This window comes from Pogoniulus pusillus, chromosome 11 (genome assembly GCF_015220805.1).
Source record: "Pogoniulus pusillus isolate bPogPus1 chromosome 11, bPogPus1.pri, whole genome shotgun sequence".
Lineage (NCBI taxonomy): Eukaryota > Metazoa > Chordata > Aves > Piciformes > Lybiidae > Pogoniulus > Pogoniulus pusillus.
This window is the reverse complement of record NC_087274.1, coordinates 33,856,765-33,879,597: the sequence shown is the minus strand read 5'-3', so window position 1 is coordinate 33,879,597 and position 22,833 is coordinate 33,856,765. Positions and strand designations below refer to the sequence as shown.

Sequence of the window (22,833 nt, the reverse complement as noted above, 5' to 3'; positions counted from 1 at the left end):
TGCCGTAGGGCTCCGGCGCCGGCCGGGCAGTGTCTGCAGCGCAGGCTGCGGAGCGCTGGCGGCAGCAGGACGCGGAGGCAGCAGCTCCCCAGGCGCGAATCCCGGGCGGTGTCTGCCCCGCGGCGAGCACCCCGCGGCGAGCACCCCGCGGCGAGCACCCCGCGGCGAGCACCCCGCGGCGAGCACCCCGCGGCGAGCACCCCGCGCCTGCCCCCGCCCCGGGGCCCTGCCGCTCCCTGCCGAGCTCTGGCTGCGTGCTCGGAAGGTTCTGCGGGGAGTCAGCTTGGCACACGGGGCTGCTCCTGGCGGGGGGCACACGGGGCTGTTCCTGCCGGGGGGCACACGGGGCTGCTTCTGCCGGGGGGCACACGGGGCTGCTCCTGCCGGGGGGCACACGGGGCTGCTCCTGCCGGGGGGCACACGGAGCTGTTCCTGCCGGGGGGCACACGGGGCTGCTCCTGGCAGGGGGGCACACGGGGCTGTTCCTGCCGGGGGGCACACGGGGCTGCTCCTGGCGGGGGGCACACGGAGCTGTTCCTGGCGGGGGGCACACGGGGCTGCTCCTGGCGGGGGGCACACGGGGCTGTTCCTGCCGGGGGGCACACGGGGCTGCTCCTGGCGGGGGGCACACGGGGCTGTTCCTGCCGGGGGGCACACGGGGCTGCTCCTGGCAGGGGGGCACACGGGGCTGTTCCTGCCGGGGGGCACACGGGGCTGTTCCTGGCAGGGAGGCACACGGGGCTGCTCCTGGCAGGGGGGCATACGGGGCTGTTCCTGGCAGGGGGGCACACGGGGCTGTTCTGGCGGAGGAGCCGCTTCAGGGCCCTGGCACTGACCCCGTTGCCTTCGCAGCACCCATGCAGTACGTCAGTACACGGGGAGGTGTGGGGACTGCGGACTTCGAGGGAGCCCTCTTCTCTGGCTACGCAGCCGACGGGGGCCTCTTCATGCCGCAGCGCATCCCCGTGCTGGAGGGGGACACCCTGCGGCGCTGGAGCCGTCTCTCCTACCGGGAGCTGGTGAAGGAGCTCTGCTCCCTCTTCATCCCGGCTGCGCTTATCCCGCCGAGCACCCTCAACGGTGAGCCCCAGCGCTGCGGGGAGCTGGCGGAGCCGAGGGCGTGAGAGGTTTGGAGCGTTCGGGTGCGGCTGCCTGCCCCCAGATGCCGGAGCCTGATGCGCTACTGCCTGCTCCGTTCTGTGTCCTTCCCTTCTCCGTCACCTTGCTGGGGCTTGTCACCTCCTGGAGAGGTGTGTGCAGACAGGGACTCTGGTGACCAGCGATGGCTGCTGCCACGGCCCAGCGCTGCCGCTCTGCCGGGCTCCAGACCTGCCCTCCCGCCAGAGCTTGCTGCTCCATGCCTTCCTGCAGCCCCAGCTTAACGGACTCGCTGCCGGCAGAGGGCACCTGCAGCCTCTCTCTCCACTGCGCTGCCCTCACATCTGGGGGTTCTCTGTTGCGTTTTACCACAGTTTGCGCTGCTGTGACTTTGCACGGAGCTTTCCAACACAGGGAGGCTGGGCTGGGTTACTACTGTGAGCTAGCAACTGCTGATAACTAAGAATAACTTGGTGGGTATCTGTCAGTTCTCTGGCAACTGAGAGTCTTTGGTTATGTAGAAAGCCTCCCAGGAGCATGAAGAGCAGAGATGAAGGAAGCTCTGGGTCAGGAAAGTCCTCCCCTACCCAATCTAACAGCCCTGTCCCCCTCTAGACCTGGTCGACAGGGCCTTCAGCAGGTTCAGGCACAAGGACATCGTCCATCTGTCCAGGCTGAAAGATGGGCTGAACGTTCTGGAGCTGTGGCATGGGGTTACTTATGCTTTTAAGGACCTGTCCTTGTCCTGCACGGGGCAGTTTTTGCAGTACTTCTTGGAGAAGAAGCAGAAGCATGTCACTGTTCTGGTGGGTGAGTACGTCCCCTGGGGGGGCGGGGGAATTCGTAGGCAGGTCTTTACCTTGAGAGCTGTGGCCCTATGGTCCTCCCCATAAATGGGCCAGGGTGGTGTTGTCTTGTGTGTGACTGCTCTCTGGGCAATGCCAGGGTGGCTGCTTTATCCTAAAGCATCTCGTGGAGCATCCCTGCACCTTTTTCTTACATGCAGCAGGGCAGGTGTGACTGACACATTGATGTTTTGCTTTCCCTCTTCCCCCCCACTTTGAAACAGGGACTTCAGGGGACACAGGGAGTTCAGCCATCGAGAGTGTGAGAGGGCAGAAGAACATAGACATCTTCGTTCTGCTGCCCAAGGGGCTCTGCACCCAGATACAGGAACTGCAGATGACCACAGTCATTGAAGACAATGTCCACGTCTTTGCTGGTTGGCATTGCTGTTGAACTGCTGTGTGGCCCTGCTGTGGCAGAACTGGGGCCCCAAACGTCAGGGGGTTACTGCCTTAGCAGCTGCCTTGGCCAGCGGAGCCATTGCCACCACAGTCACTGGGCCAGACAGTAGCACAGTTGCAGACTGCCCCTGTTTGAGCCCGGAGCAGACATCCCCCGTTTAGTGACCAGGTGTTTCAAGGCTTCCTTTTTTTCCTGGCCACAGGTCAGAGCTCTCTCCTTGCAGGCAGTTCTTGTTTAGCTGATGAAACCAGCACTGTTTCCTGGCCTTGAAAGAGTCGAGGGTCCGCTCTGTCCTCTGTAACTTCACCTTCATGGGTGGTCCTTCCCTCACCACTGTGCTGTGCCCCATGGGCAGAAAGCACCACTAGGTGCCTGAGCTGTCCCACAAGCAGCTGTGCTCTGCTCAGCCAGGTCTCAACCTTGGCATCTCACAGGGATGTACCCATTTACCTTCCTGGCATGAGCCATTTACCTTCCTTGGTATAAGGCAGACCCCAGAGTGCCATGTCTGCAGAACCCCCCCAGCACCCCTGCTCTGCTGCTCACTCCCAGCTCACGTAGCTCCTGAGTCACAGCCAGCTCAGGGTGCCTCAGCTGCAGGGCCTGAGGCTGGCCCCGTTTCTGAGCAGAAGGGCCTGGTGCCTGCTGTGGTGATGCTGGCAGATCTAATCTCTCCTTTCTGCTCTTGGCAGCTCGTGGGAACAGCGATGAAATCGATGAGCCAATCAAGGAGCTGTTTGCTGATGTGGATTTTGCCAGAAAACACAATCTGATGAGCCTGAATTCTGTCAACTGGTCCAGGATCATGGTGCAGATCGCTCACCACTTCTACGCTTACTTCCAGTGTGCCCCATCCCTGGACACCACTCCACTGCCAGTGGTGGAAATTGTTGTGCCGACAGGAGGAGGAGGAAACATCACAGGTAAAGGGAAGAAGATAGGTTAGGTGAGGAAGAGAGCCATGACCTGTAGACTGAAAGCACTTTGCAGATACTGAGTATTGCTGCTTATTAAAACACCCACTCTCTGCTGGGATTTCTTCAGAACCACTTACATTTTATTGCTCACAGCTGGTGATTACTCATCCAGGTGTCACTGGCGATCCCCAAGCTGCAGTAGATCCCAAACCACCCTTGGATGGTGGCCATGGCTATCCTGAGATTGGGCATGTTAGAAGAGGACAGAATGTGTTTGATTCAGGAAAGAGGGAAAATACTGTGGTTCTGATTTCCTAAGGGAGGTGTGGAGTCCTGCCTGGTTTGCAGGGGAATGCACAGTCAGGAGAACTACTCTTAATTGCCTTGTCTGGGCTCCTAAGCGTGAGTCCTGAATTACCTCAGTCCCAAAATAGGTGCACAGCTATGTTGCACTCAGTTGCAGTCATTGTGCTTCCAGGCTACCCAGCCAGGGCAGCACTAACAATCTGTGAGAGCCCTGCACATAGGGTGCTGTGTTCAGCTCTGGGTCCCTCACTGCAGGAAGGACATGGAGGGGCTGGAGCTTGTCCAGAGCAGGGCAGTGAGGCTGGAGAAGGGCCTGGAGCAGCTGGGGGTGTGCAGGCTGCAGAAGAGGGGGCTGAGGGCAGAGCTCATTGCTCTGCAGCTCCCTTCAGGGAGGTTGCAGTGAGCAGGGGCAGCCTCTGCTGCTTGGTGGCAAGGGACAGCAGCAGAGGAAATGGTTCCAGGCTGCCCCAGGGGAGGCTCAGGCTGGAGCTCAGGGAACAGTTCTGCACTGGAAGGGTTCTCAGCCCTTGGCACAGGCTGCCCAGGGCAGTGCTGCAGTCCCCATCCCTGGGGGTGCTGCAGCAGGCTGTGGAGCTGGTGCTGAGGGAGCTGGCTTGGTGTTGAGCCTGCAGTGCTGGGCCTGGGTGAGCCTGGAGGGCTTCTCCAACTGGATGTTTTCTGTGATTGTGTGATTTCTTGCTTGAAGAGCAGCTGCTTGGCCTCTTGGTCCCCTGCTCATCCATCTTCCCAGGAGGAGATGCTGAAGGGTCAGCATTTGATGGCAGATGGAACCTTGCATCTCTGGCTTTTATAGTCTGGTGCTCCCCCAGACGCCTAAAGGCAGCTATCTGGAGTCCCTTAAGGGACCACGTTTGTCTGCTTCTGAGCTACCTGCTCCATCCATTGGCGCAGTGACTTCTGTGCGGGGTGTCCTTGGAGGTTGCCCACCAGCAGGTGTGTCTGTTGCTGTGTTTGCAGCTGGCTGCATTGCCCAGAAGATGGGGCTGCCCATCCGCCTGGTTGCCGTGGTTAACAGCAATGACATCGTGCACAGGACTGTGCAGCATGGAGATTTCTCCCTGTCCCAGAGTGTGAAGGTCACCTTAGCATCTGCCATGGATATTCAGGTAAGTAGTGAATCAGCCCAGATGGGGCCAATTCCCAATATTGTGAGTTTGACCCTATTTTTTCCCATGCCCTCTGTTCTCCCTGGTTCGTGAGAGCATGGTTCTGCCCCTGGCCATGCCAAGCCTCAAGAGGTGTGCCACACAGCAGCATTTGTGCACAGACACCTGCTTCAAATGCCTCCATCCTCACTTTTCAGGCCGGACTTGGTAAACCTCACTGTTAAATGCTGGGATTCTGGGGTTTGTTATGTCCTCTGCTACAAGGACAGGCTGAGGGAGCTGGCGTTGTTTGGCCTGGAGAAGAGAAGGCTCTGGGGAGACCTAATGGTGACCTTCCAGTACCTGAAAAGGCTACAAGCAGGCTGCACAGGGACTTTTGCAAAGGCCTGCAGGGACAGGATGAGGGCAATGGCTGCAAACTAGAGCAGAGCAGACTGAGATTGGATGTGAGGAACAAGTTCTGCACCAGGAAGCTGCTGGAACACTGCAACAGGTTGCCCAGGGAGGTAGTTGAGTCCCCAGCTCTGGACATATTCCAAGTGAGTCTGGACAGGGCTGTGGGCAACCTGCTCTGGTGGAGGAGTGCAAGGGGTTGGAGTAGAGGAGCTTTGGAGATCCTTTCCAGCCCTCCTGTGACTCTGGTGCCACATAAGGAGTAATCCCAGGAGAATCCCAGCAGCTGCTGTGTCTTTGCAGTACCCAAAGCCAAAGCAGGGACTGCTTGCTGGCCCTGAGGTCAGGAAGCACCACTCAACTCATGTCATCCTGCCAGAACTTTCCTTGGGAACAGTCCCCAGCATGATCTCCAAACTCAGACCCAGCAGCTCTGGTGGCTTGGGACAATGAGCTGGCTAGTGGCTTACATGGCAAGGGCAGCACTTAGAGCAGTGTCCTGGCCCCACTCATCTCCCTGCTGTCAGTGTGGTCACTGCAGGGTAAGCCATAAGCTGGTATGGATGGAGGGTGAGGGGGAAGGTCAGGATGTGGGAGCAGCAGAAGACAGGAGCAGGGGTGTCAGGAGGACAGTGATGGAGGCACCTGCAGTAGCAGGTCACTGAAATCCAGGCAGGTGGACATGTAGCTTCTCAGGACAGCCAAGCTGGGAAGCAGAGGACAGCCTAAAACAGGGGACAGCCTAAAGCAAAGTGCAGGCTACACCCAGACTAGACAAGATTACAGGCTGAAAGCTCTGGGAGATGGTGATGAGAAGAAGAAGAACAGGACTTAGACCATAAGCCTCCTAGATAAGGGCAAAAGAGGCTGAGTAAGTCCTGATGACCTGCCAAGGTAGGACAGGATGGTAAGGCAAAAGGTCACAGGCACTGCTGAAGGGTATGAAGAGCTCATCCCGAGCAGGACTCCAGCCCAGATGTGCTGAGGACTGGGTACTGTGTGCCCCTGGTCCTGTCCACACAAGGTCTCTCAGCCAAAACACCTGGATGAATGTCACAGAATGCCAGAATCCCAGAGTGCCAGGCTGGAGGGACCCCCAAGGGTCATCTGGCCCAACCTTTCCAGGTGACCGTGCAGCTGAAACGAGCTGGCCCAGCAGCCTGGCAAGTGTCCAGCCCAGGGGACTCTACCGCTTCCCCGGGGAGATGATTCCAGCGGCTGCCTGTGCTCACGGGGGAGCATCTTCTCGTGGTGCTCGTGCAGGGAGGGGCAGGTTTGGGACTCTGCTCTATGGTCCTGCGCTGAGCTCTGCCTCAGGGTCGCGACAGCGATCGCTGCACAGCCATGCAGGCCACGCCAGCCCTGCCTGTGCCCTGCAGGTCCGTGGAGGCTGTGGGGCAGCCCTGCAGGGAGCTGCTGCCTGGCTCAGTCACGCAGCAGCTGGGGGAGTCACACAGCATCTGCAGTGCCCTGGTGCCGGGGGTGCTTCTGGCTCCCAGCTTCGGGGGCTGTTCTCAGCCTCAGCTGCTCAGGGTGGTTGTGCAGATGTGGTCGCACTGCCCATGTGCCACCTGCCCCCTCATTAGGTGCTGTTGGTGTCTGATGGTCACTGCCAGACTGCTCTGACAGGTCAGAGGTCTGAAAGCCACCATGTGATGTAGAGTGTGCTGAGACCTCACTGCACTGCTGTGCCCAGCTATGGGCCCCAACATGAGAGAGACCTGGACCTGGTGGAGAGGGTCCAGAGGAGGACAGGAGGATGGGCAGAGAGCTGGAGAACCTCTGCTATGGGGACAGGCTGGCAGAGTTGGGGCTGTTGAGCCTGGAGAAGAGAAGGCTCCAGGGAGACCTTAGAGCTGCACTTCAGTACCTGCAAGAGACCTGCAGGCAGGCTGGGGAGAGACTGCTCAGAAGGGCCTGTGGGGATAGGCTGAGGGCAGTGGTTTGAAACTGGAGCAGGGCAGAGTGAGGTTGGACATCAGGAGGAAGTTGTGCACAGTGAAGGTAGTGAGACACCGGCACAGGCTGCCCAGGGCTGTGCTTGAGGAGACAGTGAAGATCATTGCCCCTGGAGACACTGAAGATCAGGCTGGATGTGTCCCTGTGCAGCCTGCTCTAGCTGGAGATGTTCCTGTGCCTGCAGCGGGGTTGGACAAGAGGCCCTTGGAGGGTCCCTTCCAGCCCGGTGCAAGCTGTGAGACTGTGGTCCCAAAGACTTGTCTCAGGGTGCAGGGGAAGATCAAAGCCCCCTCAGCTCCTGCCAAGACAGAGGTGGCAGTAGGACCCCACTCTAATTAGGCACCAGAGAGCCCACACAGGTGCTCTCCCGCCTGAGGCACGCTCCAGTTGCTGCTGCTCACCTCTGGCTTTGCTATCCCAGGAGCCTTACAACGTGGAGAGGATCCTCTGGCTGCTGTCGGGCTCGGACAGCCGCCTGACACAGGCACTGATGGAGCGGTTCAGTGTGTCCAAGAGCCTGAGGCTGCCGCAGGACCTGCACAGGAAGGTCAGTTCCTCACGGGGCAGTGCCCTCTGTGCCCACGTGGGAGGAGATTTGTGGCTGCCAGCTGTTTTCAGCTGATTTTCAGAATTAATTACAGTCAGTACACCCACTTGGTGATTTGAGCAGAGGTTCCTCTCCCCTCAGAGAGTGAAGGAAGTTACCAAATTAATCTTTGTATGCTGTGATGAAGCTGCACGTGACAGGACAAGGGGTGCTGGGTTTAAACTACAAGAGAGGGATTCAGCCTAGATACAAAGACAAATCTTTTACTCTGAGGGTGGTGAGATCTTGGCCCAGAGAGTTGGTGGAAGCCTTATCCATGGAACCATTCCAGATCAGGTTGTTTGGGGCTCTGAGCAACCTGCTCTGGTTGCAGATCTCCCTACTGGCTGCAGGGGGTTGGACTCCATGGCTTTTAAAGTTCCCTTCCAACCCAAACCATTCTGTCTGTCTGCGGAAGTGGACATCTTGCACCAAAAATGTGAGCATGAGGCCAGAGGAGTTCTCTGTCGTGGTGTTTGAGACCTCACCTCCAATCCTGCCTCCAGCTCTGCTGTCCCCAGCAGAAGCAGCACACAATGCTGCAGGGGTGAGTCCAGAGGAGACCACAAAGATGCTGCCAGGGCTGGAGCAGCTCTGCTGTGAGCACAGGCTGAGGGAGCTGGGGGTGTGCAGCCTGCAGAGGAGAAGGCTCCAGAGGGACCTCAGAGCTGCTGCCAGTGCCTGAAGGGATCCTGCAGGAAGGCTTCAGAGGGACTTTTGCTGAGGGTGTCTGGAGACAGGACAAGGGGGAATGGTTTGGAGCTGAGGCAGAGCAAGGCTAGATTGGAGCTGAGGAAGAAGTTCTCCAGTGTGAGGGTGGTGAGGCTCTGGAACGGGCTGCACAGGGAGGCTGTGGCTGCCTCCTCCCTGGGGGTGTTGCAGGCCAGGCTGGATGAGGCCTTGAGCAGCTGAGTCTAGTTGAGAGGTGTCCCTGCCCATGGGTGGGTTGCAGTAGATGATTTCTGAGGTGTCTTCCAACCTGAGCTGTTCTGTGATGATGATTCTATGATGATGGAGGTGTCGAGTCTCCCTTTTCAGTTACGTTTCTGAAGCTCCATCTTCCTTCTTTCCAAAAGTGATAAAAAGCTGCCTACAACCCAGCAGCATATTCACCCTTCCCTTCCTTGGCTGCTCTGGGGCCGGCACTGGCCCCGTGCCTGCCATTTGCTGACCCTGGTGCTGCGATTCACAGAATCAGAGAATCAAGCAGGTTGTAAAAGGCCTCCAAGCTCCCCCAGCCCAGCCTAGCACCCAGCCCATGCCAGTCAACCAGACCATGGCACTAAGTGCCCCAGCCAGGCTTGGCTTGAACAGCATCAGTGTTGTGGCAAATTGGAGCATGAAAACAAAGCAGATACAAAACCCAGGAGAACACCAAGTGTTTGGGCTGCAGGCTCTGTGCCAGGTGCAAAGCTCTCACTCTTCCCATCCAACACTCACTGTGCCCTCTGAGCCTCCTGTGCCCAGCACCTGCTCCTGTTTGCACAGCAGCAAGCCAAAGCCTTGCATCAGTAAGAGCAGAGCAGCTTCTGCCCTCAGAAGCTCCCTGGCAGCATGCAGGTAGCGCTGAGCTGAGTCTGGGCTCCTCTGCACCCACGCTCCTGGCACCTGTGCATGGGCCCCCTGGCTCTCACCTCTGATGGCGTGGGCAGCAGACAGCTTGCTCTGCTGCTGCAGGTGGGCTGCAAGAGCAGTGCTCACAGACGGGGGCTGCAGGGTTGGAAAGCTGCAATGGAAAGGCTCTTTACAAGCACTGAACTCCTCCCTTCCAGTGCTGCCCTAGCACACGCTGCAGTGCTGCAGTTCCCTAGTGGTGAGCACAGCAAAGCATGTAAAATACACCAATCGAGATCCAGCCTTGGCCCAGTCCTTCCCACCTGGGCTTAGGCCAGAACCTTCCCCTGCCACATCTCAACTTCACGCCTCCCTCCTCAGGCCCAAACGCTGCAGTAAGAATGACCTCTGCCAAGGCCTAGCCATGCTGCCAGCACCCCCCTGCCAAAACCTGGGATAAGGAAGCCTGTGCTGCCAGGGGAGAGGTGGGCAGGAGAAGGGCAGACACTGACTTCACAGGCAGGTTTATAGGGATGCAGGATTATGGGAAGAAATACAGCACACCTGCTGGACATCTCTAGCTTCTGGAGGCCTTCACCTTTGTGGCCCTTACAGCCACATACAGACTCAAACTGGCACATGGCCCCAGCCCCACAGTGCTTCCCAGCAGTGCCTGATGCCCCAGCTGCAGAGGCAACTCCTTTTCCTTCAGTCTCAGCCTCCAGCCTCCCTGTTTCCAGTTGCTTTGCTGAATGCCCATGGGACCAGCCTGGCTGGGACCATGGTGGGTGGTGATGTCCTGGGCAAACCTCTTTGTTCATCCTGGCTCAAAGCTGTCTGAGACCCTGCGCTCCTGCTCGGCCTCTGATGAGGACATCGTGGGAGCCATGCGGCGTTGCTGGGAGGAGAACCTCTACCTGCTGTGCCCACACTCGGCCGTGGCTGCTCACTACCACTACTGCCAGCCAGATGGGTAAACACAGGGCTGCTGAAAGGAGGCTGCAGTGGGGTGGGGGTTGGGTCTCTTCTCTCTGGTATCAGGTGATGGAACAAGAGGATCTGTCCTGACATTGTACCAGGGGAGGGTTACACTGGAAATGGGGAAAAATATCTTTGCTGCAACAGTGGTCAGGGATTGGCAGAGGCTGCCCAAGGAGGTGGTGGAGCGCCCATCCCAGGGGGTGTTCGTGAAGCTGTAGATGTGATGCTTCAGGACGTGGGGCAGTGGTCGTGGTAGCTGGGTTATGGTTGGACTCAGTGACCTCAGAGGCCTTTTCCAGGCGCAGCAATTCCCCGATCCCTCCTCTGCTCGTGCAGCAGCTGCAGCTCAGTTCTTGCTCTGCTCTCCCTTGCAGCACACCGCGGTGCTGCTTAGCTCCAGCCTCTGCAGCCAAGTTTCCAGAGGCTGTGCTCCGAGCTGGCCTGGCTCCCCAGCCTCCTCCTGCAATCAGGGCGCTGACAGCCATGGAGAGCAGATCCACGCCGCTGGAGCGGGACCAGGACTGGGCGCAGGTGCTCCGGGAGCGGATCGAAGCGGCGGCAGAGCGGCGGGGGACGGCCGGGCAGGGAGTCACCCAGAGCTGAGCTGCCGGAGCACGGCCGGCAGCAGAGCCCTGTGCTGCGGAGGGAGAGCAGCCTGTGCTCCTGTGCAGGGAGCCAGCAGGCAGGGCAGACGCTGCTCGGTGGCACCGTTTCATACCAGTTGCAGTAAAGAGCTCGGCAGCTCTCTCCTCTTTTTCCTACTGGTTCATACAAACCGACTGAAGCCCTGACTGAAGCCTCCTGCTCCAGCATCCCTGCTGCTGCAGAAAGCTCTCCCAGCACTACCCACAGTCACTGCCTTCCCAAGCAGCACCCGTGCTGGGGGACTCAGCTCAGCCAGCCCAGTAGCACCCAAGATGACAGTCTTCCTTTGGTGGTGCCCAGTGACAGAACAAGGAGCAGTGGGTATGAGCTGGAACCCAGGAGGTTCCACCTCAATGTGAGGAGACACTTCTTTGGTGTGAGGGTGCTGGAGGCCTGTAGCAGGCTGCCCAGAGAGATTGTAGACTAGACTCTCCTGCTCTGGAGACCTTCCAAACTCACCTGGATGTGTTCCTGTCCTGGGTGCTCCTGCTCTGGCAGGGGGCTTGGGCTGAATGATCTCTGGAGGTCTGTTCCAACCCCTGCCATTGTATGATTCCATGCTCAAGAGGAAATCCTTGCAGATCTGGAGTGGAACTGCTTTGCCCATCCCCATAACTTAAGCTGTGCCAGGGATCTTTCCCAGGCATGGAGACATGCTCAGTGCTAAATAACAGATGTTTGTCCAGTGCACATTTATCTGAAGAGTATCTCACAGCTTTGGATCCATACCCTGCTACAGACTCTTCCTGGGCAACTTCCACGGAGGCAAATGGGAAATTCCCTTTCTCCTCTTCTGCCTGAAACTTCAGGCCTTTCAATACCACGTCCCCATCATATACATATAAATATATAAATACCTTGTGTGGGAGCTGCCTCCACAAGCCATGCATCTGGCAGGGATCTCTTGTGCCTAAAAAGGGTGGGGGAAAAAAAAAAGGAATAATTACAACGAGGGGGGGGAAAATCCCCCTTTGCCATCAAAAAAATTCCCCCTTTGACATCAAAGGAAGTCCTGTAATGGGAGGATTAGTTTGAAGGTTTAGTGGCATTTAGCAGGGTGAAAGTACCTTCTGTGAAGTGAATCAGCATGGGCTGGTGCGGAAGGTGCGGGGGGAGTTGGAAGCTTTGCCTGGCTGCAGGCTGCCTTGCTGGCACCTGGGCAGCCTTCTAGTCGGCTCCTCCCAGCCCCGCACCGCCTCCTTCCAGCCCACCGAAACTCTTCAGGAGAGGAGAGACTCACCCCGCAGCAAAGCAGGGGCTGAGGCTGCTCCAGCCCAGTTAATGGGTGAGGGAAACGTTCTGTTGAATGTGACGGAAAAACCTGCAGCTGCTGGAGGCATTTGGTGCTTTCAAAGCTAACAGCTCTGCTAGTTGTGTTGTGGACCCCATGGTAGGGTCCAGGAAAGGTCTGGTGCTTCATGGGTCATCATTCACCCCTCAACAGCCAAATCAGGCACCTGAACACCTCTGATGGGAGCGGCACTGCAGCCTTGTCCTCAGGAACAGCCTTACCCCAAAGGTTGGCTTTGCAGTGGGGTGCAGTGCACCAGATCTCGTGGTGCTGGTGAGAAGTCCCTGATGCCCCCTGCCCGCCGTGGGCGGCTGCCCCTTTGGTGGACGCAGAGGTTATACTGGTTGGACTCCACCACCTCTCAGTTCTGCTTCCCTGCGTCCTGTGGCTGCCCAGTGGTAATTTAGCTGTTGATCATAGCTGCAGCCACTCGGTGAGGGGGCAGAGGCCTGAAATTGCAGCCAGCTCCGCATCCAAGCAAGGGCTTGCAGAACCAGCTCCTGCCTGGGACTGCATCAGGAAGGGGAGCTGGGAGGGCGAAGGGCTGGACCCAGGCCCCTAACGGGGGTGGCAGCAGAAAAGGCAGGGTGGGGGCCACTGGACCTGCAGCATGGTAAAGCCCTGGTAGGCTCTGCCAGCATAAACCATGGCAAATGCATCCCCATGCTGCCCTGCCAGTGGCCCAGGGCAGCAGGATGGGTAAAGGCCATGACCTTGCTGTGCGTGATGCCCATGTGGGGTGAAAAGTTATCAACCACCTCTGAGGATAGCCCTGTGGGGTGCAGGTGCTGCTTCTGTCCCAGTCCAAACCAGATGGGAGTCCTTTCTGGTGGCAGTGAGGCTGGCAGAGCCTGTTTCACAGCTGGGGTGCAGGCAGAGGCAGCAGAGCCAGGCTGGGCTGGCAGGGTGGCTGTGCTCCCACAGAGGGCAATGCATGGCTGCACGTGGCAGTTCAGCTGCCTGGCGTGTGGGCATGAACCCAGCCTTGTAGGCATGTCATGTCCCACCACCTGCTCAGGGACATAGCATCCCTGGCACACTGGGAGCTCCCAAGGGCTCCAAAGTAGGTGCTTGGTGCCCTGCTCACCTATCCTCAGGTTTCCTCAGGCAGAAAAGTGGTGCTCCTCAGTTGGAGCACTCGGAGCAGCTGCTGGCTGTGACAGGCTGTCGTGCTCCTGGGGCTGGCAACATATCAGCTCTTCCCCTTCCTGTGTGCAGTTCTGGAGCCCCCAACACAAGGACATGGGACTGTTAGAGGGAGTCCAGAGGAGGCCACCAGGATGCTCAGAGGGCTGCAGCAGCTCTGCTCTGAGGACAGGCTACAAGAGTTGGGGCTCTGCAGCCTGGAGAAGAGAAGGCTTTGAGGAGATCTTGGAGTGGCCTTCCAATATCTGAAGAGGACTACAGGAAGGCTGGGGAGGGACTATTGACAAGGTCTGGTAATGACAGGACAAGGGAAAACGGGTTTGAACTGGCAGAGGGGAGATTTAGACTGGGCATTAGGAGGAAGTTCTTTCCAGTGAGGGTGGTGAGACACTGGCACAGGTTGCCCAGGGAGATTGTGGATGCTCCCTCCCTGGAGGTGTTCAAGGCCAGGTTGGATGAGGTCTTGAGCAATCTGTTCTAGTGGGAGGTGTCCCTGCCTATGATCCTGGATGATCCTTGAGGTCCCTTCCAACCTAAACCATTCTATGATTACTAGAGCCCATCACAAATCCAGGCCAGCCTTGTGAAATAATCCCACACATCAACTGCTCAAGTGTTTCTCCATAACGAATCCCAGTTCCAGGTCCTGCCCCACAGGCTGGTCTGATGCATGTGGTCCAGGAGACAGTGATGCACATGAGCCAGATGCCATCCCTCGTGGGGACCCAGAGGTCAGGATACTCTTTGCAGCGAGAGATGTGGCTGGGACCTGTTCCTAAGGCTTGCACACCTCAAGGAGAGAATTGGAATGGAGATGCAATGTGTTGGGTTAGAACTACAGTGTGCTGGGAGAGGGGAATGGGGTCCCCTGTGGCTCAGCTGCAGATGTCTGCCCAGTAGCTCACACATCCCAAAGCATCTTGCTGTCTGTAGCCATCCGTGGGCGTGTCCGACAAGGCATTAAGGTGCCTGTCCTGTCAGCGAGTTGGGATCTGGTTGGCTGCACCTGGGGGCTTGCCTTTCAGCTGCCTTCCTCGGAGCTAGCAGGCAGACCCTGGTGCTGCACCCCGTGGAGAGAGCAGCAGCGGGGCCGTGCTGTGCTTTATCACTTCAGCCACTGACCGTGCCCCCGGGAGTGCAGTAGAGCAAAGAGGAGCTGGCAGTTTGCTGTGCCGGCGGGGTTAGACTTCGAGGGGGTGTGTGTGTAAGACCCCTTCCCACTGGACTGCAGAAAAGGATGCCGTTGCCCACCTGCAGGGCAGTCCAGCCTTCCCCTGTGCTTTGCCATGATGTCCACCCCCCTCTTCCAGCTCCTGGCCACCCACCCAGAGTACCGATGTGGGGGCCTTTCCTTTGCTGACCAGGGCCTCATGTCCCTTGCTCCATCGTTGCCTTTCATGGGCTGGGAGGAGTAGGCAACGTCGTGAGTTAGAAGCCAGTGCTTTAAAGCAGGCTCTGAAGGGTTGGGAGGTGAATTGTGATTTGTAGCAGCCCGGGGGTGCTGTGTAATTTATGGACAGGTATGAAGACAAGTAGGCGCTCAGGCGCGGGGCTGAGCCCAGCAAAGCAGATAGATGGATGGATGGAGATAAGCATCTAGCCCAGGAGAGCTGGAGACTGAAAAGCCTTCTCGTGTAGACCTCTGCTCTGCCGGGGCAGCAGCTGCGCTGGTTCTCTCCAGCAGAAGTAACCTGGCACTTTCTGCAGGTCGTTCGTGTGCTCCTTTCTCGAGATGAACTCCTCCCGAGCGCAAGGAGGAAGAGAAGAACAAGGAGCAATAAGGAGTTGCTTTGTTGTTGCAGTTTGCTGCTAGGCATTCCTATGTGTGCTGATGATAAGTATTAATTAAACAACTTGCTGTTGTCTTGTAAATGCAGCTCTTTCGGCTGTAATTAAACACAGACACCCAGCCCTTTCTGTCTGCATGGAGAGGCAGGCAGGCAGGCCTCCCGAGCCCGGCACCGCTTGGCTTGGAGCAGGAGGGAGGCGGAGAATGAGGCAGAACCAGTTTGCATTGAACACTCACCCCCTGTGCGTGTCCTTCCCGGGCAAAGCAACCATCTTCAGGAAGTTCAAAGAATGTGACTCTCGAGATCCCAGCGCTGCAATCAAAGTGCGTTTATATGCCCTGGAGATCTTGCAGCTTCAAACATTTTAAAGGCAGAGGAGATCACTTCGTTTGATCTCTGACACAACGCAGGCTGCTGAACGTCACTGCTGTGTTCATCGTCGTTGAACGCCTCTGCCTGGAGACAGGAGTCCATCCCTCTCACTTGATGCTTGCTCTCCCCAGGCGTTTTACACCCTTGCTGTGAAAGACCCCGGTCACTGCTCCCGGCCTCAGTACTCATCCCCAGCATCGGGAGTGCTCCCTGGGGAAACCTGAGCTCCCTCCAAACCTGCTACCCTCTCACCTCTGCACCTTCAAGCAAAGACTCAGTGCTAAAGCTCTCTAGAAATGCAAAGAAGAAAGTCAGTTTATCATGTGCTGGAAAGCTACCCTAAGGAAAGTTTGCCCTATGACTGCAGTGCTGAGCACCCTACACCTGGCATCGCTCCTGCCCTCAAAGGCAGCTGGGCTTTGCTTGACCAAAACGCTGCTGCTGCTGCTCCATAAGCACATAAAGAGGCACTGGCACCTGCTGTAGCAATGGAGGAGTGGGAGGGAAGACACAGCTTGCTTGGAGGACACCCCGGTCACAGCTGCGCCATGAAAGACAAGTTCCTGTTCCACAGCCAGGGAACAGGAGTGTGGGGAGTGGGGGAGGGAAGAGGAGGTGCAGGGTGAATGAAGCCAACTCCTGCCTGTCATCCAAATTCACAGACTGCATCGGGTTGGGACTCTCAAAGGGCATCGTGTTCACCCTCCCTACAGGCAGCAAGGACACCTCCAACATGAGCAGGCTGCACAGGCACACAGCCAGCCTGATCTTAAATGGCTTCAGGGACACAGCCTCAAGCACAGCCCCGGGCAGCCTGTGCCAGTGTCTCACCACCCTCACTGTGCACAACTTCCTCCTGATGTCCAACCTCACTCTACCCTGCTCCAGTTCCAGACCATTGCCTCTCGTCCTATCTCCACAGGCCCTTCTGAACAGTCCCTCCCCAGCCTGCCTGCAGGTCCCCTTCAGCTACTGAAGTGCAGCTCTAAGGTCACCCTGAAGCCTTCTCTTCTCCAGGCTGAACAGCCCCAACTCTGCCAGCCTGTGACATTCATCACACATCTGCCCATGGCTGGACCTGGCTCTTCACAGACAGCAGCAGTGAGGAGCAAGTTCCACCTGTGTGGTTCTTGGATAAGAACACTTAAGGATGCATTTGTGTGATTTAAACCTGAGATCTGCAGAGTATGTGTGAAAATACCCAGAGAGCACAGGACAGCTGCACTGCCTGCTGCTAGGGGATGCTGAGCCGGGGCACTGCAGCCATCCAGGGGGTGCTCTCTGCCTTGGTGGCTCCCCCACTTCTCAGAAAACAGACACAGCCCTTTTTTTCGGGGTCCCATCTGCCCAAGGCTGGATTTGGTGATGGCTCTTTGGTCCTCCCAGGCCTGTAGAGGGAAGGAGGGACTCAGAAAGGGGTCCAGGACACTTCATAGTCTCATCCTTTGAGGAGAGGTTGAGGGAGCTGGGTTTGTTTAGCCTAGAGAAGATGAGGCTCAGGGCAGAGCTGATTGCTGTTTGCAGCTGCCTGCAGGGAGGCTGTAGCCAGGTGGGGTTGGGCTCTGCTGCCAGGCAGCCAGCAACAGAAGAAGGGGACACAGCCTCAAGCTGTGCCAGGGCAGGTCCAGGCTGGATGTGAGGAGGAAGTTCCTGGCAGAGAGAGTGATTGGCATTGGAATGGGCTGCCCAGGGAGGTGGTGGAGTGGCTGTGCCTGGAGGTGTTGAAGCCAAGCCTGGCTGGGGCACTTAGTGCCATGGTCTGGTTGGTTGGACAGGGCTGGGTGCTAGGTTGGGCTGGCTGAGCTTGAAGGTCTCTTCCAACCTACTTGATTTTAAGGGAAAACAGGGCTGGGAGCATCTCTGGGGCTGTGGATATGAACAGTAGCAGAAGTGGTTCTGAAGAGAACATTTCACAGTTACTTGTATTTTAGAAATGAGAAAGGAGAGAAATACAAAAAGGAGAAAGTAAACTGGCACAGACTGCCCAGGGCTGTGCTGGAGGCCCCATCCCTGGAGATCTTCAAGGTCAGCCTGGATGTGTCACTGTGCAGCCTGCTCTAGTCAGAGGTGTCCTTGCTGCCTGCAGGGGGTTTGGACAAGATGTCCTTTGAGGCTCCCTTCCAACCTGATGCAATTTGTGATCTGCAAAGCTACCTTGAACTCAGAAATTAATTATTTAATTAAAAAGGAATCTAAATTTGTTTGAATCATAACAAAGAACTGAGCTAATTTGGAGCATATATATATATATAGAGAGAGAGAGAGAGAGAGAAAGAGATTAAAAAAAACCACACATATAGAAAGCCAAAATGAGTCACTTTTAGCTCACACAGTTAGAACTGTGTTTGAGTTTTGGGAAAGGAAGCATCTTGAGAAATGTTTCAAATGCTCAGAATGTTTAGAACACCACAGCACAAAACAGGTGATATGGGGGACAGGAAAAGTGTTGCCTCCATGATGCAAGACAGCCAGGGAGGACAGGAGCCAGCAGCTGCCCTGACACCCCTGGGACCATCCTGACCATTTTAAGATCTGAAACTATTGAGAGCAAAGAGTCTACATTCTCTTTTTTGCTCTCTAGGTCTCTGCCTTTGGGGCTCCCAAAGTTGTTCAGCATTTTCAGGGCAGTTTAGAAACTGCTTTTTAACAAAAGAGGAGTGGAAAAGCACAGATAATGTGGCCCCAGGAGGGTGATGCTTCCAGGGCAGTAGTGAAAATAACAATGTCTGGTAGAAAAAGCTGATGCAGAAGAGATGAGCACAGGAGGACAGTGATATTTCAGACAATCCTTCACTGTCTACCTCCTTGCTTTTGTTTTGGGCCTCCTTGGGCAGAGAGCATCATAAGTGTTTGCACAGCCTGCTGCACCTGGAGGTGTGAACACCGAGCAGTGCAGTGCTGCAGTGGAGGGTGGGGAAGGCAGAAGGGGCTGTGTATGAATCACTGCATCACAAAATGGTAGGGGTTGGAAGGGAGCTCTGGGGATAAGTCATGGAATCATAGAATCATAGAACCAAGCAGGTTGGAAGAGAGCTCCAAGCTCCCCCAGCCCAACCTAGCACCCAGCCCTGCCCAACCAACCAGACCATGGCACTAAGTGCCCCAGCCAGGCTTGGCTTCAACACCTCCAGCCACGGCCACTCCACCACCTCCCTGGGCAGCCCATTCCAATGCCAATCACTCTCTCTGTCAACATCCAGCCTAGACCTGCCCTGGCACAGCTTGAGGCTGTGTCCCCTTCTTCTGTTGCTGGCTGCCTGGCAGCAGAGTCCAACCCCACCTAGCTACAGCCTCCCTGCAGGCAGCTGCAGACAGCAATGAGCTCTGTCCTGAGCCTCCTCTGCTGCAGGCTGCACCCCCCCAGCTCCCTCAGCTTCTCCTCCCCAGCCTTGCGGCCCTTCTCTGGACACCTTCCAGTACCTCAACATCTCTCTGGAATGGAGGAGCCCAGATCTGGACACAGTACTCAAGGTGTGGCCTGCCCAGTGCTGAGTACAGGGGCAGACCCTGCCAAGGCAGAGTCACCTAGGGAAGGTCACACAGGAACATGTCCAAGTGGGTTTGGAGTCTCTCCAGATATGGAGACTCCACAACCTCTCTGGACAGTACTTTGGTGTCTGACACATGGAATAGAGGAGGACTCACTCTGCTAGGTCTGGACTGACAGCAGCAGGGAGATGATGCTTTTTCTGTTGAGGGTTACAATCATAGCTTTAAGCAAGAGTGGTTTCTGGGGATGGGATCTTTGCTGTTGCTGACTTTCTGTGTGACCTTAGGGAGCATCCACTTGGGGCTTGGGCCAGGGGGACCCTCCCACAGCCCACACAACCCTTGGCTCCAGTCTGGGCACTGCCACCTGGGTGACTCCTGGGAACTCAGGCTGGCTGTCACTTGCTCACCCTGAGCTTGGTCCTCTGCAGCAATGCTTGGTCCCTACCTGCCCGGCAGAGCACCAGCATCCAGCCCCTGGTTGCTCCTCGCTTCCGCTGCTCCGGGATGCTTGTGGGGATTAGCAAAGCTCTGCTCCCTAAACCCATCACATGCGTTTCAATAGTTTTAATTGTTGCCTTTAAGATAATTACAGGCTGCAGAGTGCAGACAGGAAGAGCCCTGTGGATTTACACCCTTGTGTATGGTGCGGGAGCTTTGCCACTTAGCAGTGTTTTTCCTGCTTAGGAGAGAGCTTTGCAAGGAAGGAAGGACTGCAGGTCCGAGTTCCCCACGGCCGCAACAGCTGGAGCTAGGTGTCCCTCTCCTCTCTGACTGCCTCAGGGCAGAGCAGCCCCCAGCAGCAGGCTCTTGCTCATTTACCCCACAACTTTTCCTCAAGTCTGGGGGAAACACATCCCTGGAGTGAGCAGGAGGCTGAGAAGCAGACCCACAGAGGACAGGGAGGATTCAGGGTGCCTCTTGCCCACAGATGAGGCATCAGCTCCACTCAGCGCCAGCACTCTCCTTGGCTCTCAGTGGGGAGGCCCATGCTTGGGGTTTCTTAGGGTGGTATGGTTTGTCCTGGTCCTTGGCTGCCTGTCCATCACCGGAGAAAAGGTTTCCCTGATTTTAAAGAGCAATCTCAGCCGCTCCCACAGCCCGGAGCCCTTCAGTGCCGAGTGAGGAGCAGGGTGCCTGCTTTTCCCCTCTTCCCAGCTTTCTTGCAATTATTTTCTTGGAGCTCCCTGCTGAGAGCAGGACAGGGCAGATCTCAGGGATGAGACAAGTTCCCAGGTGCTAAGGCAGCGCTGAGGACCCCCCTGGTGGCGCAGACCTTCCCCAGGGGGTTTGTCTTCTAAAAGCGCTACAGTGCCTTGCTGAAGAGCATCTTGAGCCCCAGGGTTAGAGCCCTCAGGCACACTTGCCCCAGGGCACCAGCGTGTTTGCTGGCCAGGCTCTTGCTTTGCCAAGCTTTAGGGTGCTGCTGCTCATGCCTGGTTCGTTCACATCCCTCTGACGGGTGGGACCAGCAGCAGCCCCATAACACTGAGCCTGGGTGGCTTTGCTCACATGCACCTGACTTCGTGCTGAAGAGGATGAGGAGTGCTTCTTGCCTTGTCCTTAGCAGCCTCTCCAGCAGCAGATGGGAAACTCTCCCCCTCTCGAATGTTTCCTAACCAAACAAAATAAAACCGACCCCACAGCCCAGTTTTCCTCTCCAGCCCAGTGTGTCAGTATGAAGCCCAGCAAGGGATCCTTGCCCTTGTGCTTGTAATAGCCTCTTTGCACCTGGTGCAAGATCTCACCTAAGCACCAGGAATGGCTCTAGCTCAGCCTGCTGACTGCAGGACATCTCACGGACAGGTTGATCTGGAGGATCAGGCTGATTGCTCACAGACATTGAAACCAGCAGCTAGTGAGGGGTTATGTGGGGCACAGCACACTGAGGATGTGATTTGTTTTAGGATCTAATCCATAGAAATCTGTTTGATAGTACTCGTAAACTGCTGCCCTGCTTCCACTCTAACTCCTTACCTGGAAATAATCCCAGGAGGAAGAAAGGGAAATAGTTCAAATGTGACTGTGATGAGGATGAACTGGCTTCTGGGTGCAGGGATGGGGATGGGCTCCATTGCTACTGCTGAGGCGAGTTTTGGGGACCTGCTCTACCATTCTTGTGGGGTTCAGACCTACACTTAAGTCAAATCCAGCCTAGATCCAGAGCTGAGCATCCCGAGGGACTCCTGGAGGGTGGGATATTCTCCTCCATGAGCTTTGCACCAGTAGTCCTCCAGGTGCCAGCTCTCTTCTCCCTCTCCCCTTGCCCTTTCCCTCTCCCCACGTAATGTGAAGTCAAACAATCAGTTATTGCTTTATTACTTTCCACCCGCGGCTCCCCCAGGGGCATCTGCACTCCTGCAAGGGCCGTTAATATTTGCTAATAAGAGCAGCTCCAGTAAGGACACGCTCGCTCCCCCGGCCGCAGCTAACAAACGCCTTCTGGCACAAGCAGGGCTGCGAGCGAGCCCTTTCTGCCCATTCACAGGATTATCAGGCATCTCTGCAGCCAGCCCCAGCCCTCCTCTCTCATTCCTAGTTAATTGGTGTGAAATTGGAGCAAGTTCTCAGGTGATAATGTGTTTGCATTTACTGCTTCACTGAACCACCCTAGCCACTCAATCCCAGCTTCATTAAAGCCTCAATCTCAGCTTTTACTCCTGGCTGTGAGCTTCAAACCCTATTTCCTGCATGGCAGACATACAGCCTAACACATGTCAGGAAGACAGCTTGAGCAGAGCTGCTGGGAACAAGCAAGGCTACTGCCTGGGCACCGCTCCGGGAAAATGACGTTGGCGGCAGGAGGGATGCTCGGGGTCCCCTCCATGGCTTCCCGCTGCGCCGGTTGGCTCCCGTGCTTAAATCAGGCATATTTTGTGCCCTGTAATTATGCCTGATTAATGAACTAAATTTATTATTTTTTTTCCTGCAGCACTTTGAAGATAAAAAAGCCTTCATCTGAATTCTGTGATTAGTATTTAAAGGCCCAGGTGAAGCAGTTGTAGGCAGCAAAGCCTAACCGAGGAATGCCTGTGTTCAAACGCTCAATGGGCCCCATTCAGCAGCTCGGATCCCCGGGTTATTATTAGCTATAAGGTTATCTCTGGCATCAGCTCTTCGTGCACAACATGCTGCTGGGTTCCACCCTCCCTCTTCGCTCGGGCCCTGGGGCAGAAGGGATACAAATCTGAGCTGGTTCAAGCCTGGCAAACGTTTGCCATGCCAGCGGAGCTGCAGCCTGGTGGGGTTTGCCCCGGGTGCACCTGGGACCCATCCATAAGGGTTTTCTGGTGCATCTTACAGCCGACATCTCCCTCACTGCTGTGTCCAGCTATGGAGCCCCCAACACAGGGAGGACATGGAACTGCTGAAGAGGGTCCAGAGTGGGCCACAAAGATGATAAGAGAGCTGGAGAACCTCCCTGTGGGGACAGGCTGGGGACAGTTCAGCCTGGAGAAGAGAAGGCTCCAGGGACATCTTAGAGCTGCAGTTCAATATTTGCAGGGGACCTCCAGGGAGACCTTAGAGCTGCACTTCAATAGCTGAAGGGGACCTGCAGGCAGGCTGGGGAGGGACTGTTCAGAGGGCCTATGGAGATAGGACTGGAACTGGAGCAGAGCAGAGTTAGGTTGGACATGAGGAGGAAGTTGTGCACAGTGAGGCTGGTGAGACACTGGCACAGGCTGCCCAGGGCTGTGCTTGAGGCTCTGTCCCTGGAGCCCTTGATGATCAGGCTGGCTGTGTCCCTGTGCAGCCTGCTTTTGTTGGAGGTGTCCCTGCTGCCTGCAGGGGAGTTGGACAAGATGGCCTTGGAGGGTCCCTTCCAACCCGAGGCAGTCTGAGTCTGTGAATGCCCTGGAATGCTCCTACACAGGAAGTGTATTGACTGTGGGGTAGCTCCAGCCCTGGCAACCACAGACCCACCCCACCC

At 56.6% G+C, this 22,833-nt stretch overlaps 1 protein-coding gene across 2 annotated transcripts; it reads left to right on the top strand.

The window, feature by feature from the left end:
* Nucleotides 1–792: 792 nt before the first annotated feature.
* Nucleotides 793–10,921, top strand: THNSL2 (threonine synthase like 2). 2 transcript variants are annotated; one of them, XM_064151686.1, is made up of 8 exons: nucleotides 793–1,080; nucleotides 1,714–1,908; nucleotides 2,168–2,320; nucleotides 3,039–3,269; nucleotides 4,548–4,696; nucleotides 7,470–7,595; nucleotides 10,022–10,161; nucleotides 10,544–10,921. In XM_064151686.1, exons 1-8 carry the CDS (start codon nucleotides 858–860, stop codon nucleotides 10,770–10,772), a joined length of 1,446 nt encoding a protein of 481 aa, XP_064007756.1. In that variant the 5' UTR covers nucleotides 793–857; the 3' UTR covers nucleotides 10,773–10,921. The 2 variants fall into 2 exon arrangements, with proteins under 2 accessions (XP_064007756.1, XP_064007757.1); XM_064151687.1 differs by lacking the exon at nucleotides 1,714–1,908.
* Nucleotides 10,922–22,833: the final 11,912 nt, after the last annotated feature.